The sequence below is a fragment of the Eubalaena glacialis genome, chromosome 1, assembly GCF_028564815.1.
Source record: "Eubalaena glacialis isolate mEubGla1 chromosome 1, mEubGla1.1.hap2.+ XY, whole genome shotgun sequence".
NCBI lineage: Eukaryota > Metazoa > Chordata > Mammalia > Artiodactyla > Balaenidae > Eubalaena > Eubalaena glacialis.
This window is the reverse complement of record NC_083716.1, coordinates 207428542-207445759: the sequence shown is the minus strand read 5'-3', so window position 1 is coordinate 207445759 and position 17218 is coordinate 207428542. Positions and strand designations below refer to the sequence as shown.

The 17218-nt window shown below is 41.2% G+C and overlaps 1 protein-coding gene across 1 annotated transcript in view; it reads right to left on the bottom strand.

Moving 5' to 3' along the window:
- FAM117B (family with sequence similarity 117 member B) overlaps nt 1–16093 on the bottom strand; it is an 82444-nt gene extending 66351 nt beyond the window's left edge. The window contains exon 1 of the mRNA XM_061186563.1: nt 15407–16093. Within this exon, the coding sequence (XP_061042546.1) occupies nt 15407–16004 (598 nt within the window). The 5' untranslated portion in view covers nt 16005–16093. The remainder of the gene's footprint in view (nt 1–15406) is intronic.
- Between the last annotated feature and the right edge of the window lie 1125 nt (nt 16094–17218).

The following is a 17218-nucleotide window of genomic DNA, read 5'->3' as shown; positions in this document are numbered from 1 at the left end:
TATAACCTTATCCACTATCCTGTGGTTGAACCATGCTAGATGTCCACTTCACTACATATCCGTTATCTCCTCACCAGCCACTATTCCAAACACTAATCAAAGTGGACTTCGGAACAAAGAAAATTACCTAAGTCAAAAGAAAATGCATAATGATGAAAGGGTCAATTCTGAAAAGACATAATTCTTAAATGGTCCTGCACATTAAAAACAAAAACAGGGACTTCCCTGGTGGTGCAGTGGTTAAGAATCTGCCTGCCAATGCAGGGGACACAGGTTCGAGCCCTGGTCCGGAAAGATCCCACATGCCACAGAGCAAATAAGTCCATGCGCCACAACTACTGAGCCTGAGCTCTAGAGCCTGCGAGCCACGACTACTGAAGCCCAAGTGCCTAGAGCCTGTGCTCCTCAACAAGAGAAGGCACTGCAACGAAGAGTAGCCCCCCGCTCACAGCAACTAGAGAAAGCCCGTGCACAGCAACGAAGACCCAAAGCAGCCAAAAAAAAAAAGATAAATAAATAAATTTATAAAAAACAAACAAAAACTTCAAAATACACAAAGCAAAAGCTAACAGGAATGAAAGAATAACCCACTCTTATATTTGGAGAATTCAACACTCCTCTCTCAGTAATTGATAAAACAGATAGAGAATCAGCAAGAATATAGAAGACCTAAAAACCACTATCAATCAAATTTATCTAACTGACATTTATGGAACTCTCCACCCAACAACAGCAGAATACACAAGGGCACATGAAACATTTGTCAGGGTAGCCCATATCCAGGGATTAACCTTAACAAATTTAAAAGAAATGAACTCACAGAAAGTATGTTCTCTGACATATCAAACTAAAAATCAATAAAAGAAAGCTATCTGGAAACACTCAAATACTTAGAAATTGAACAAAATCCTTCTAAATAACCACAAGTCAAAGAAGAAGCCTCCGGGAAACTAGAAAATATCTTGAATGAATTAAAATGAAAATAAAACACATTAAATTTTGTGGGATGAAGCTAAACAACTGCTTAGAGAAAAATATACAGCATTAAATGCTTCTATTAGAAAAGGTCAAATCAATAATTTAAACTTCTGTCCGAGAAACTAGAAAAAGAGCAAACTAAACTCAAAGCAAGTGGAACAAAGAAAATAATAAAGACAGGAACAGCAATCAATGAAACAAAAATACAACAATGTAAATTAAACCAAAAGCTGATTCTGGGATAAGATGTATAAAAATCATAAACCTCTAGTCAGACTAAGGAAAATAGTGAAGAGACAAATTTCCAACATCAGGAATACAAATCCCCAAATATTCTTCAACTGGTGAATGAATAAACAAACTGGGGTACCGCTATATTATGGAATACTACTCAGAAATAAAAGTAGTGAACTACTGATACATGCAATAACATGAATGAATCTCAAATGCATTATGCTAAGCAACTGGAGCCAGACTAAAGAGGCTAAGTCCTGTACATCTCACTTACATGATATTCTGAAAAAGTAAAACTTACAGGAACCAAAAACAAATCAGTGGTGGCTATGGCCTAGCAACCCCTGAGGGGAATGACTTTAAAAAGCATGAGAAAACTTTATGGGTGATAGAAATGTTCTATACCTTGATGGTGGTTGTGATTATACAACTGTGTTCTTTGTCAAAATTCATACAACAGTATATCGTAAGAATGTCTATATATGTATAACTGAGTCACTTTGCTGTACAGCAGAGATTGGCACAGCACTGTAAATCAACTATACTTCAATTAAAACAAAAATTTAAAAAAAAACAGTATATTGAAAAGGATGAATTTTAGTGTATGTAAATTATACCTGAATAAACCTGACACCCCACACACCTGCCCAAATGAGGCAAACCTTTTAAAAACAGTTAAGAGCTAAAAAAGTTAATTACATCCTCAGTGAGTAAAATGGTGAGTCAACAGATACAAACAGAATTAACATACGTCACATAAACAGTGAACAAGCATTTAAAAAGAATACTCAGGAATAACCTGGCAGTCCAGTGGTTAAGACTAGGTGCTTTCACTGCCGTGGCCCAGGTTCAACCCTGGTCAGGGAACTAAGATCCCACAAGCCACACAGCGTGGCCAAAAAAATAAAATAAAATAAATAAAAAGAATATTCAACCCTGTTATTAATAACAGCTATTATTTCTTATTAAATAGTATTTCATGGCTACTATATGAGGTAATTAAATATATTATCTTAAATACTCTCTATGACCCCAGGAAATATGTAAGCAAATACAAATGAAAACAATGATGTACTCTGTCATACACACTGAATTGATAAAACTAAAGAAAAGGTATGAAGTCTAATTGTGACAAGCCTTCACAGCCATCCATTCATTCATTTGAACAATGTTTTTATTGGGTCTCATTTAAATCTTGCATTTTACCCCAACTGAGAGGAGACAGTGACAGATTTAATTACAAGGGAGGTACTGGGTAGGCCATACATGTGGGGGGGGGGGGGAGTTTAATTGGTAGGGAGATTGTCCAAAGGTGTGGGTCCTAATTCTTCCTTATAGAATGAAGACGTCTCTGAAGTCGGATAAAAGCATTCCTGTGACACTAAATCTATTTCCAGGAGTAGACTTTCCAGGAATTCCTAGGGATAGCATTAATGGCAACTGCTTTCTAGAGAAGTGAAGAATGTCTATCCTACAAGTCACCTAGCAATTCCTGACTGCACACAAAGCACTCAGAATCACGACAGAGTCCCACAGGGCCATATCAGGCTTTTGCACTCAAGTACTACTCTTCTTAGTAATACTATATATTTTCTTATTTTTATTATTAACCCTTGACTATTAACAAAAACCCATATTGTCTCTCTAATTCTGAAGTCCATAAGGTCAGGACGTCTTCTCAATGCCTTTTGAGTTGCTCTGCACAGAGTGAGCATGGGTTCTAAAATAATGTAAACAGACATCACTTATCCTTACCTTTAAAAATATCAGTATACATGCACAACGGAAAAACATAATTAATGCAAAATGGTTTTCCAGAAAATACCAGATAGATCTCAGTAAATCCCAGTAGAACAGCAAGTAAAATAACAATTACAAAATTTTTTTTTTAAGATTTTTTTGATGTGGACCATTTTTAAAGTTTTTATTGAATTTCTTACAATATTGCTTCTGTTTTGTTTTGGTTTTCTGGCCTCAAGGCATGTGGGATCTTAGCTCCCTGACCAGGGATCGAACCTGCACCCCCTGCATTGGAAGGCGAAGTCTTAACCACTGGACTGCCAGGGAAGTCCCCAACAATCACAAAATTTTAAGTATAGTAAATTGGAAGGGTATATACAGGGAGAAAAAAAAAAAGACTTTTTTTTATCTTCCAAGTTTTCCATATTATTATTATTTGTTACTTTTGAAGTGTTAAAAATTTTAGTGCATTATGCCCTAAGAGTCCATGGCCTACTATGTATGCATATGGAATATAACAGCATTTATGAAACCAGTTAATAACAACAACATTATTAACTCAACCACCCAGGTAGGTTCAAAATCTCAGCCATAATTATGCTCTCTCATCTTCCTCACCCCTCAAATCTAATCAGTTAACAAGTCCTATCAATTCTTCGCTTCTCAAATAACCTTTTTTCATTCACACTACAACCACCCTATTTCACACAAAGAAATTAAGTGTGGTGAAAATGAGAATAAAGATAAAAGATGTTTTTTCTTATTCTTAATTGCTTTAAAAGATAATTAACCATCTAAAGTAAAAAGAGTAACAATGCACTGTGGAATTTATAACAGAAAAGCAAAATACTGGACAACAGCACAAAAGATGGGAGGCGGGAAATGGAAGTATGTTAATATAAGGTTCTAACGTGAACTATTAGATAACACAGATACAGAACATTTCCATCACTGCAGGAAGTTCTTTTGGAAAGCGCTGCTGTAGCACAACCACCAAGAGTATAATGAAAAAAGGTGTAACTGATAACTAATAGTAGAGGTAAAATGAAATATAAAAAATAATCCAACAGAAGACAGGAAAAAAGAAACAGGATCTTGGAATTAAAGTCTGAACTGATATCAACTCCTGAAATATATTTTACAATAGAAAGAAAAATGTACATTTTTGACCAAGAAATTCATTTCTAAGAATTTATCCTACAGATAAGCTCATTTATAAGTGCACAAAGAAGTATAAATAAGAATGTTCAACACAGGACCATTTAACAGCAAAAGGCTAGAAATGATGTAAATAACAAAATAGAAGCCTGATGAAATAACATATGATCCATAATATACCTATATGTAAAGTCACATGTGCATACATTTGTATGCACATAGAATAAATGTGGAATAATACAAAAGAAACAGCTAACTGGATTTCTCTGAGAAGAACGAATTTAATGCAAGTACGGGGAGAGTGCTTATTGTATTTTCTTTTACCACTTATAATTTTTATCATGTGCATATATTACCTTCATAGAAAGAAAGAAAGAAAGAAAAGAAAGAAAAGAAAAGGAAAGAAAGAAAGAAAGGAGGAAGGGAGGAAGGAAGGAAAGAAAAAGAAAGAAAGAAAGAAAGAAAGAAAGAAAGAAAGAAAGAAAGAAAGAAAGAAAGAAAGAAAGAAAGAGAAAGAGGAAGGAAGGAAGGAAGGAAGAAAGAGAGGGAGAGAGGGAGGGAGGGCAGGAAGAAAGGGAGGCAGGGGAAGGGGAGGAAAAGAGGGGAAGGAAGGAAAGAGGAATACATGCTGGTAGGTAAACTGTAAAACATACAATTCCAGAATCAGCTCCTTGGGGGCAAGAACTCCCCCCAAAATTTAAATTTACTTCCGAAAGAATTTTACACTAGCTCATAAAGAAGCATAGGTCAATTAAAAATGCTATATAGATTTTTATTTTGGAATAAACTATAGATAATTTCACCTTGACTGCATGTTAGCTTTATAAGAAACAGTAGCAAAGACTTCCTATTAAAATAATACTGGGGCTTCCTTGGTGGCACAGTGGTTAAGAATCCGCCTGCCAATGCAGGGGACACGGGTTCGAGCCCTGGTCCGGGAAGATCCCACATGCTGTGGAGCAACTAAGCCCGTGCGCCACAGCTCTGAGCCTGTGCTCTAGAGGCCGCGAGCCACAACTACTGAAGCCCGCGCGCCTAGAGCCCATGCTCCGCAACGAGAAGCCACCGCAATGAGAAGCCTGTGCACCGCAATGAAGAGTAGCCCTCACTCACCGCAACTAGACAGAGCCCACACACAGCAAGGAAGACCCAACACAGCCAAAAATAATAAAATAAATTTAAAATAATACTGAAGGAATAAAAACGTGTAACTCACAAGGACAACAGACAGGAAAGGAGGCAACAGCAGAAAAGAGGTTTCAACGAAGTTTTGAAAGCGGATGTCTAAGTGGTACCAGTCTAAATGCAGTCCGATTATAAACTCAAATTAAGATTTCCTGATCTGCCCTGATACAAGTTCCAGATTTCTGTGGAAAGAAAAGTATCCTGTCATTCACAGGAAAGCAATGAATAACTTGCTGCATTTTCAACTTCTTATATGAATAAACAAACTTTTTGTTTAACAAGCATCAAGAGCTAGGAAAGAAAGGTTTCATTTCATTTGAAAACGAAATGTGGGTGTGCTCATTTCAAGTTCAACTCAGAACTGACTATATGTACAGAAAACACAAACACACAACCCAAGAACACGTTTTACCTTAAAGAGATAAATTTCTTAAATATCAATTTTTATGTACAGAGTACAAATGAGGTCAAGAAATCAACATATGTGCACAATAATTCTGCTAAACCTATATTTGAGACACGGCAAGTTACTCAAGGAAATTTTTCAAACTCTTAAACAATGGCTTATCGCTTTAGTAGCTTTACTGTACAACCTTGCCAATAAATTTTCACACTGTAAAAAAATAACTTTACTAACTTTATTTAAATTAAATCTACTGAGCCTACCTTTAGAAAAGTTAAATCCCATTTGGCTTAAGACAATTATTTAATCACAACGTACTGTGGTTGCCTTATGAGTTATAAAAGAAAATCTACGAAAAGGAATTAATTTCAAGAAAGGTAAGCTAAGCTTAACTATGTTTTTGTCCAAGAAGGGTAGAGGTGAAAACTATACAAAATGAATAAGCGTATAAATTGGCCAAATAAAAAGATCCACAGAGAAATCAGTCTGTACTCAGAATAGCACTATTACTTTATCATTATATTTCAACTTACTGATCACTAATGCAGGGGTTCCCTGAGAAATGGAAATTATTCCAAGGGTTTCTCCAGAGCAAAAAGATTGGGAGAAACTGCGTGAGAGAGACTAACTAGACAGGCTCTGTATTTAAGGACACAAGACATATCCTCAGGCCTGATATTGTAGGACTCTACCCAGGGGAAACTGGCCCAAGAGAAGGGAAAAAACTACATTTGAGAGACCCAGCATCATTGTTCTACTTTAAGATCCTCCAGTCTACCAGCCTGACCCAGACAGACTGAAAACCTAATCAGCAATTTTGTGTCTTATTTAAATATTAACAGAAAACTAAGGAAAGGTTCCAACATGAAAGACAAAGCTCAAGACAAAAAGGGCTCTGAGGACAATGCAGAAGGCAAAAGAAAACTTTGAGGGTATTTATACCTTTTATAAATATTTTGAGAAGACACTGACAAGGAATAATTTAGAAGATACTGAGAAGAAAAAGCAAGGTTAAGTTCTCTTGAAAAATGAAAATATTACAGCTAAAATTTAAAAATCAATTAAAATGACAGAAAATAAATCTGCTAGAAAGAACAAAAAGATACAGAGATGGAAACTAGCACAGAAATAAGAAAACTGTAGGTGAATCCAAGAGGTTCTATATAGCAGTGGTTCCAAAAATATAAAACAAAGATAACAGAAAGGAGAAATGATAGAAGAAAATTTCCCAGAAACAAAGAGTCTCGAGATTGAAAAATTCCACAGAGTAACTAGCACTCTGAACGGGGAAAAAACAAAAACAGAAAAAAAACACCCTACACCAAGGCAATCATTTCAGAATGGTGGTAATACTTCCATAAAACAAACAACATACACACACAAACAAACACACACACGTATTACATACAAAGGACTAAGAATCAGAATGGCATCAGACTTCTCAAAGCAATTCTAGAACCGAAAAGATGAAGTCCTTTCAACCTTCAGTAGAAAAATTATTTTCAACCTAGAATTCTATACCCAGTTAAACCATTAAGTGCAAAGACAGATATGTACAGACGTTCAAGGTCTTAAAATATTTTGGAGGTTATGCTCCAGTAAAACAAGTTCCAGAGATCAGGGTGTCCAAAACAGGAGAGGTGAAGGAGTTCCCAGAGAAGTTCCAAGGCAATAGCTATGCTACAGACCTAGAAATCAATGTGAGCCAGTTTGGAATAGCAGGATAGAAAATTCCAGAAAGGCTATCTTCAAGGAAAAAAGTAAAACTGACAAAATACCTGATGCGTTTCAAATACTTAAAAGAAAGTTTGTTATCAAAAGTTTGGGGATGGGGGCTTCCCTGGTGGCGCAGTGGTTGAGAGTCTGCCTGCCAATGCAGGGGACACGGGTTCAAGCCCTGGTCTGGGAGGATCCCACATGCCGCGGAGCAACTAGGCCCATGCGCCACAAATACTGAGCCTGCGCGTCTGGAGCCTGTGCTCTGCAACAAGAGAGGCCGCGATAATGAGAGGCCCGCGCACCGCAATGAAGAGTGGCCCCCGCTTGCCACAACTAGAGAAAGCCCTCGCACAGAAGCGAAGACCCAACACAGCCATAAATAAATAAATAAATAAATAAAAATTTAAAAAAAAAAAAGTTTGGGGATGAATTAGTCGTAGGTACACAGAAAATGAAGCAAACAAAAAGCTTTTTCAATTTCAAGGAGCTTAAGATATAAAGAAAGGAAATATAATTGTAGCATACCACAAGGTTCTGCTGTAAACAGTATTTACATAGTCAAAATAATTTAAACATTAATAATAACTTAACCAAGAGTGCTGTAACTACAATGCAAGGATTGGAAAGGACGGCAATAAGGGATCTAAGTCTACATTTTTCCAAAGTAGGAAGTCATTATATAATACATAAAACTGAAAAAAGAAATCCTGAAGCAGGGGCTTCCCTGATGGTGCAGTGGTTAAGAATCCACCTGCCAATGCAGGGGACACAGGTTCAAGCCCTGGTCTGGGACGATTCCACATGCCGCGGAGCAACTCAGCCTGTGTGCCACAACTACTGAGCCTGCGCTCTAGAGCCTGCGAGCCACAACTACTGAAGCCCACATGCCTAGAGCCCGTGCTCCGCAACAAGAGAAGCCACCGCAATGAGAAGCCCGCACACCGCAACAAAGAGTAGCCCCCGCTCGCCGCAACTAGAGAAAGTCCGCACACAGCAACAAAGACCCAACGCAGCCAAAAATTAATTAATTAATTAATTAATTTTTAAAAAGGAAATCCTGAATCAGTATCAGTATGTTATTTAGAAATATGTAGGTAAACACCAGAGGAAACCACTAAGAGGTGAAAGTGGCTGTCTCTAGGGGGCAAGAAGTGGGAGTGGAGAGAGATGTGGCAGGGAAACACTTTATTTGATTATACATTTAGTGCCATGTGACATTTTAAATTATATACATGTACTCTGATAAAAATAGAATTTAAATTTTAAAACACAGTATTTGACAAACATGCTATTTCTTCAAGTAGTTTAGAGATGGAAGTAGCTTACTTTCTCAATTCCCCTCTTGTCTATTGCTGAGTTATCTTAACCCACCCTTACCTCCTCTCCATCCTCAGAGAAAGACGTGTCCTTAGTCGTTTCTGAGATTTCCTGACTACACCATGTGCTGGATTCCACTGCCTCTCACATTTTCCATAACCTTGCTCCATCTATTATTTCCGTCTCTTGAACCTGCAATCGTTCATTCTCCTGTGAATCCTTTCCCCAAACCTACAAAACATGCTGAAGTTTTCCCCATCCTATAAACAAATGAACTTAGCTCAATTCTTCGTCCTGTTTTGTCACATTCCTTCCTTACAGTGACATATGGGTAATTTATACTCCATAAGAGTAATTTAGGGACCTCCCTGGCGGTCCAGTGGTTAAGACTTCGCCTTCTAATGCAGGGGGTGTGGGTTCAATCCCTGGTCGTGGAGCTAAGATCCCACATGCCTCGTGCCAAAAAACCAAAACATAAAACAGAAGCAGTATTGTAACAAATTCAATAAAGACTTTAAAAATGATCCACATCAAGAAAAAAATCTTAAAAAAAAAAGAGTAATTTATAATCATTACCTCTACTTCCTCACCCACCACTTTAATCTGATTTGTGCCCCCAACATGCTACTCAAAGGTCAGCAACAGCACCGAAATGCCAAATTCAAAAGTCTATTCTCCAGGCTCAGCATACTTGCTATCTTCAGAGAATCTGAAAATCTTTACCATCTCCTCCTTGAAATCCAAATCTTTCTTTTGGCTTTCTCAACACTATTCTACCACCACATTCTCAGGCTTATTCATGGACTTTTCTTTCTGCCCTTAAAATTCTGTTTTCTCCCAGAGTTGTATCCTCAGCATTCTCCTATCATCTTATCTATCCTAGTGATTAGTCATTTCAAGTATCGCCCACGTGCAAATGCTTAGCATAAAGTATGGGTTAAACGAATGTTTACTGAGCCAAAATAAATGAGCGCCAATTTTCTGCCTCCAATCTGTATCCCCAAGTTCTAAAACTATATTTGCCACAATTTAAAAAATTATCTGGATGTCCTGAGAGCACAAACTAAGTATGTCCAGAAATTGACTCATTTTTCTCTTCCCAAACCAGCATTTCTCACTGTGTCGCTTATCTCAATTAAGATAAGCAACTATTATCCTCAACTCCTCCTTTCTCAATCTCTACATCCAACAGGTTACTGTACTGAATCCAAGTCTCCTCAGTCTCTTCTATCCTTGCCATTCCCACTGCAATTAGCACTTAAATTCATGTGCTCAATGCCTTTGTGAGTTACTATCCTACAGTCTTCTCCATGTCAAATTCATAGCCTATTCATTCTAAATATTTATCAACACTATGCATTCCAAGAATGTAAATACCACTAATATAACAAATTAACTTTTAATGTCTCAACCCTTGGATGATGAGGATGATAAAAATGATGTGAAAATAGCTAATATCAAGAGATTCCTTCCTACACCCACAAAGAGATTACAAAGATTTTATCCTTCTAACAATCCTCTATTGTAAAATATTAATAGCTGACCCTTAACAACAAGGGGTTAAGGCCACTGACTCTCTGCATAGTAGAAAATCCGCATATAACTTTAGATTCAGCCATCTGGTCCCACAGTTCCACATGTGCAGATTCAACCAACTTCAGATCATATATATCGTAGTACTATTTATTTTTTAAAAATCCACATCTAAGTGGACCAGGGCAATTCAAACCTGCTTTGTTCAAGGGTCAGCTGTACTATTAGTCAGCATCCCCATTTTACAGGTGAAGTGAATTTGCCTAAAGTTAAATAGCTACTACTAAGTAAGCAGTAATGCCAAGATTTGAACTCTGACAATCTGGCTCCAGAGGTATTATCCATAGGATACATTCAAATTCATATATTCTACTCAAGGCCATTCTGAAAACTTACCTTTCTACTCTCTTTCTCGACTGCTTGCTCTCTTTTCTCCCCAACATCCTATACTCTACATTTTAAGACACAGGACTGAATATGATATGTATATTTTCACACCTCTATGATCCAGCTGTAAAGTTCTGTCCCTCTCTTTCCGACCCAAAGCAAAAGCCATCTCCTCTGACAGAACTTCTATACCCACTCCCCACAGAATTACTCACTTCTCTATGAGCCCAAAGTACTCATATTATATACTTATGAACCTATCTTACATGGCTGGTTTGTGAGTCTCTGGAGTTCTCTCTTTTACGTTCTTCAATCAAAGCTTACAGAATTGAACTTAATTCAATACAAACTCTACTAGCCAAGACGCTGAATTAATAGTAAGGTCCTACTTGCCTCAACTTCAGTGCTTGTAAAATACAAATATTATAAACCAAAAGGATTCCCCTGAATGCGTGAAGTTACCAGCAATTCTTCAAATGTTAGAGAAACACCTAATTCTTAAAGTTGTGTACTTCACAAAGTACTAGAAAGCAGAAGTCTAAGATGCTGCAAATTTGAAGTTCTGTTATACTACTTCCTGATTATTAGTCCAGAGAAATCCATCTCTTGTTGCTGCTCTTGCCACACCCCCACCTCAATAAACAATCAAATTCATACACAATATAATGCATCCAAAGTAAGGGGAAAATTAGCAAAGACACAACTTGCTATCTACCTATCAGCCAGCCACACTGCAAAACTAACTTTTATACATACTGTACTAATGCCCTTTTCTCTAATGAGGAGTTTTCAAACTCTTTCCCTTCAATGCTTCTAGTGACTGTTTTTCAAATTTAGAGTTCAGCAAAATCAAATGGGTGGGGTGGGGGGTACTTTGAAGGTCTGGAGTAGGGTCTGGGAACTTGCATTTTTAACAAAGACCCTGAGTGAATCTGGTACAGATAAGGCACAGACCACACTCTGAGAAACAGTTCTGGATGTTCTTTGCAACTTGAAATTTCATACAACCATGAAAACTAAGCCTACACTGGCAATTTATGTTATATCCACTAAAACTAGAAGCAAAACTAGTATGATACACAATAGCTAACTTTTATACTGAGGTACTGTGCTGAGTATTTTTCAGTTTTCTTTCATTTAATCCTGAGCACCATACGAAGTAAATATCATCATCACCTTACAAATGAGAAAGTTAAGGGTTAGAAAGTTAATCGCTTCCCCACATCACATGGCTTCTAAGTGGTGGATCACGGTATTAAAACCCAGAATGTCTACCCAAAGCCTATGCTCCTATCCTCTTTATGCCACCTATTTGTAATATATCTATTTGACACTGTATAGAGTAAGACAAAGTCAGGTAAAAGGAGGGAAGACATAAAAACTTCGTCTTCTTCACCATTTTATCTACAGTTAACACCGTTGCCTAGTTACCTTTTCTAAGCACATCTCAGTTCCTAACGACAAACCACTTCGCCGTGGAGATGGCAGGCACTGAAGGTGGGAAGTTTAAAATACCTGTCAGGAATGGGTGCTTGGATTACCTTATACTGAATACTCTGCCGTTTACCACCTATGTAATCTTAGGCAGGCTCCCTGTGCTCCGTTACGAAATGGGATGATAATCCTATTTTAATATATAACATACGTAAAGCACCCAGCACATAGAAGATAAAATGTATTGCCCTCCTCCACCTTTTATTCTATTTACTAACATTTCTAAACGCCACTTATTTTCACTGGGCTTGAAACTATTTCCAAAAAGTAATAAATCAAGTGAAGGAAGTTCTCTATTAGCTAATGATTAGCTGTAACCCTGGGGAAATAAAGCAACTGGGTAGGGAGCTGACTGAATAGGGACACCCCCCTAAAGATCCTGAGATCTTCAAATAGGGGACTTTCAGACTGGATTCCTAACAAAGATTAGGGCATCCAATTCATCCTATAGACACCTAGAAGCTGACAGCCTGATCCAGATGGACCCTGGAATCTGAATCACATGAGGTTTACTTCATAAGGTAGGCCCTTGTCCTCTACCAATAAGGACGTCTACATTTCATTGAGGCTGCAAACTGGCAGTAATCTCCTTCAATCAAAAAGGGAGTCTCGGAGCTTCCCTGGTGGCGCAGTGATTAAGAATCCGCCTGCCAATACAGGGGACACAGGTTTCAGGCCTGGTCCGGGAAGATCCCACATGCTGCGGAGCAACTCAGCCTGTGCACGACAACTACTGAGCCTGCGCTCTAGAGCCCGCTAGCCACAACTACTGAGCCCATGTGCCACAACTACGGAAGCCCACATGCCTAGAGCCCATGCTCCGCAACAAGAGAATCCACTGCAATGAGAAGCCTGCGCACGGCAACAAAGAGTAGCCCCCGCTCGCCGCAACTAGAGAAAGCCCGCGTGCAGCAATGAGGACCCAACGTAGCCAAAAATAAATACTTAAAATAAATATTTTTTAAAAGAATGTTTTAAATTTAAAAAAGGGAGTCTCTGCTGTACACCTGAAACTTTGTAAATCAACTATACTTCAGTTAAAAAATAAGAAAAAAAATTTTTTTAATTTTTAAAAGGGAGTCTCATAATTAAAAAGATTCTCCTTTTCTTCCAGATTGAGTCTGAGAAAAACAGCAAATGGTCTAGTTTGTGCTATGAAGACAAAATCAGAAAATATTTGTCCCACTCTGCATGGAAGTTCACTAGAGTGAAACAAAAACACATTCCTGGGAAAGAAGCTATCAGACATTCACTTCAGTATAACTTAGTAACAGGCAGTATCCCTTTTCACACCTAGGTGAGAGTGCTGCACTGGAGAAAAAAAGTTTTTATTTTTCTGGGGTTTTTTTGGTGGGGGGAGTGAGAGGGCTAATGAGAAGGGTCAATTTTACAGCATGAATACTCTATGGAATGACAGATCTGAGGGAAAGAAGCTTTGGAAAACATGAAGAGTGGGCACAGGAGGAGCCCGAGATCCCGGCAAATAAAGCCCTTCTAGCGATGAGAAGAAGAGAGCACCTTCCTCCACACACTGCTAATACTTAACCCGGCTTTCATCAGGTTGCTCCTTCTTTAAAGGTCAAATAGTTGAGAGGGTAGCCAGATTCTGTTATCAGACTGGGGTCACCACCTCCTTCCTCCATCTTAACTGCCCACTTAAGTAGCTCTCCTTCCCTTCCACCTGGCACACAATGTCAGCTCCAGAAGGTTGAAGGCAAACTGAAGCAATTATGTCCACCAGATACCTCTAAGAGTTGCTTCAAAACCTAAACACATATGTCACTTTGGTATGTTATGTATTTCCCAGGTTCTATCTTACACATCAAGCTACCTCCTTGATATAATGTAAAAGACATGGTTTTGGAGTACCTAATATCCACTCCAACACTTGTTACTTCACCTCTCCAAAACCTCCTGTGAGAGTTAAAATGAGATCCTGTAGGTAAATCATCCACCATAAGTAGGAGCTCCGTAAGCAATAGCTATTATTTGAGGAAGAGGGGGTTCTTTTAACAAAGTTTAAAAAAAGCATTTTGCATTTTCAGAAGGTTTAAAACAGTACTCTTGTTCTAGTCAGAAAACACTACTGATCATTCTTCAGGGCAATTCTCTCCCCAGAAAATATCCATTGTCTAAAATCGTTGATAAAATAAACAGTAGAAAAGACTCATCCCATTCCCTGCATTTCCGAAAGAACCCTTGAAACCACTTCATCTGTTCTATTTGGTTAGGAACTACTGTACTAAGTTTCCTAAAATATCCAGCCATTCTGCCTAAAGATTCTAACAGAAATTCCCGAGACAGGGAAAGACAAAGGTATACGTTGGCAGTATTAATACGTAAGCTAAAAACCACCCATTTCTCTTTTCAGTGGATTCTAACAGGAAGGCAATCAGATGATAAATGTTTTCTCTTTCCATTTCCACAATATGAAGTTCTCCTTTGAGTTCCTCTTTATGAATGACTCCCAAGGAACCCAAGAGCTCCATTCAGGACTTTCCCCCAAAAAAGCTCCCAAGTCTAGAGAAAAACAATTTTTAGGTCCCTAAAATAATAACAAGGAGACAGATCTTGGATCTTGTTTTTTTTTAAAAAAAATGGTTTTCATCCTAAACACAAAATCAGTGTAACAGACATACACCAGAGCCTCATACAAAGCCCATAAACCCCCCAAAGGAATCTTGCTTAACTTACTTCTCACTTCTTGCTACCCACTTAGCAAATCTCAGTAAATGCTAACATGCTCCGAGCCTCATGTCTCTTCAGGGACCCAACCAAACCTGCTATGCTAGTGCACTCAGATCCCCCAAATCTGAAACTGTTCTGCGTAAGAGAAATACTTAGCAGCAGGTATGTGCTATACTAACATTACCCATGTCACTGAAGTGACAAACCACTCTTAGCCTCACCCCCAAGGGAGGGTAAGCAGTAACCAGCGGGCGGCCAGAAACCCAGGTTTATCATTAACACATCAGGCCAAGCACAAGGTTAGCGGCTGCACCTCCAGGGACGGGCACCAACGCAGGGCGGACTGAGGCATGAATGAGACGGCCGGGGAGGGAGCGGCGCAGGGGGCGCGGGGATGGCCCGGACAAGGCTGGGCCGCACCTCCCGGGCCCCGCCCCGGCCCCGCCCCGGCCCCGCCCCCCAGCCACCCCGGCTCCGCGGCAGCGCCGCAGTCCCTGCGCGGTAGCTGCGCGCGCCCGGGATCCCTTCCCGCCGTCGCGTTCCCCTCTTCGCGCGGCTCCCAGCACGTACCTGCTTTGCAAAGAGGGGCGCTCGGGCTCCTCCTCTCCGGGGAGCTTCGGCTCTGCTCCGGGGACCTCCTCCGGTGCCGGACGCGGGCTGCGGGTGGGGCCGCGCTCACCTCGCCTGTCCACAGGTGGGTGGGCGACGAGGAAGGCGACGACACGGTGCCCAGCAGCGGCGGCGGGGGCTGCGGCCGTGGGGGGCTCCCGCGGGCCCCGGGCGCGGCGCCGCGCGTGGGGCTGGTGCCTCGCGTGGACGTCGAGGACGCGCCCGTCTGCGTGGCCACCGTGGGGCTGGTGCGCGCGGCCGCACTCCCGCCGCCCCGCGTGGGGCTTGTGCTGCGCGAGGCGGTGCGCGGGGCCCCGCTGCTGCCGCCGCCGCCCGAGGGGCCTGAGGCGCCACCACAGCAGCCGCCGTTGTTGCCGCCGCCGCCGCCGTTGCTCCGCGTGGGGCTGCCATGTTGCTGCTGCTGCTGCTTCAGCTGGAACGGAACCGTAGCCCTCATGGGCTGCAGGCGGCTCCCGGATCCCCCGGCCGTGGCGACCGCACCGCCCCCGAGGGAACCGGCCGGCGTGGGGGACCCATTGCGCCTCACCCGCTGGGACATGGTCCCCCCCCTCCCCGGTGACTGGGCGAGACGTGGGGTTTTGTTGTTGTTGGGTTGCAGGGGGAGGATTCTCGAGACCGGATGGAAGGCCCCCGCGACCGGGTGACGAAGCCGGAGTCCGGGGGGCGGGGGGCGCCCGGGCCGCGACCGGCAGCAACGAGATGGTGCAGCCGCCGCCGCCGCTGCCGCTCCTCCTCATCAACAATAGTGTCTCCTCCACTGCCCCCGCCCCCCGCGAGCGCCCATTGGTGCAGCGTCAGCCGCGCTCGAGCCGCTCCACCGCGCCCATTGGCTGCGAGCAGCTCGGGTCCCGGGCCCCCGGGGCCTTAGAGAGCCTGGGTTTGCGAGGAGACCGTCTGCTCTTTAAAGAGAAAGAGACCCGCCCCCCGGGGGGAGGAGGAGCGGAGGAAACAGGCTGAGTGTATGTGTAGGGTGCGCGCGCGCGTGTGAGTGTACACGTGAGTGTACACGCATACGCGCACGCCTGGCCACGCGCATCTTCCCCTTCCCACTGGGGGGAGCCCTGGGGACTCAGATTCTGGAATATTGCCAAAGGGAATGTCCCGAAGCAAAGCGGTCCCCAGGGATGTCTGAGGTCTTTCCCCCCCAAACTCACTTCCTTACCTCAATATTGACTGGCACAGTCCATGTACGTGCGTCTCTTTCTGGCTTTTTTTTCTTGATCTTTGTGTTCTGTCCTAATTCCGTCAACGTTTGGACAGGGCTCAAAGGAAAAGAAATTTAATTAATCTTACTGGCATTTTACACCTTGTCTCTTTTTTTTTTTTAAGCTCTACAAAGAGCCAAATCTCAGAAAGATTAAAATTGCTGGTTTGAATGCGGTTTTAGATTGTATCTATGAAGTCCAGTTACCAAATGCTACTGCTACATCTCTTGTATCTCAAGTAATCAAGAATTTATTTTAATCAGCTACTTCACAGTTCCCTGATACCTTGGAAAGATGCTGCTGCCTTAGAAGTTTGTTAAGTGACATAGTTTTCAAAGGGCCTTATTTTATCCTCACTATCATTATTTGAGACAAAACTGGACCAGCCATTCGTATTTTTGTCTAGTGGAGAAAACAGGTCCTTGTAGTATGGGCAAGAACTCAGTAACGCTAGTTCTAAAATAACCTTAGAGGCTCCTTATCAAGACAAAACAAATTTTTTTAAAGATGGACCCGTAGCCCACATACTCACTTCTCAGGCTATAAA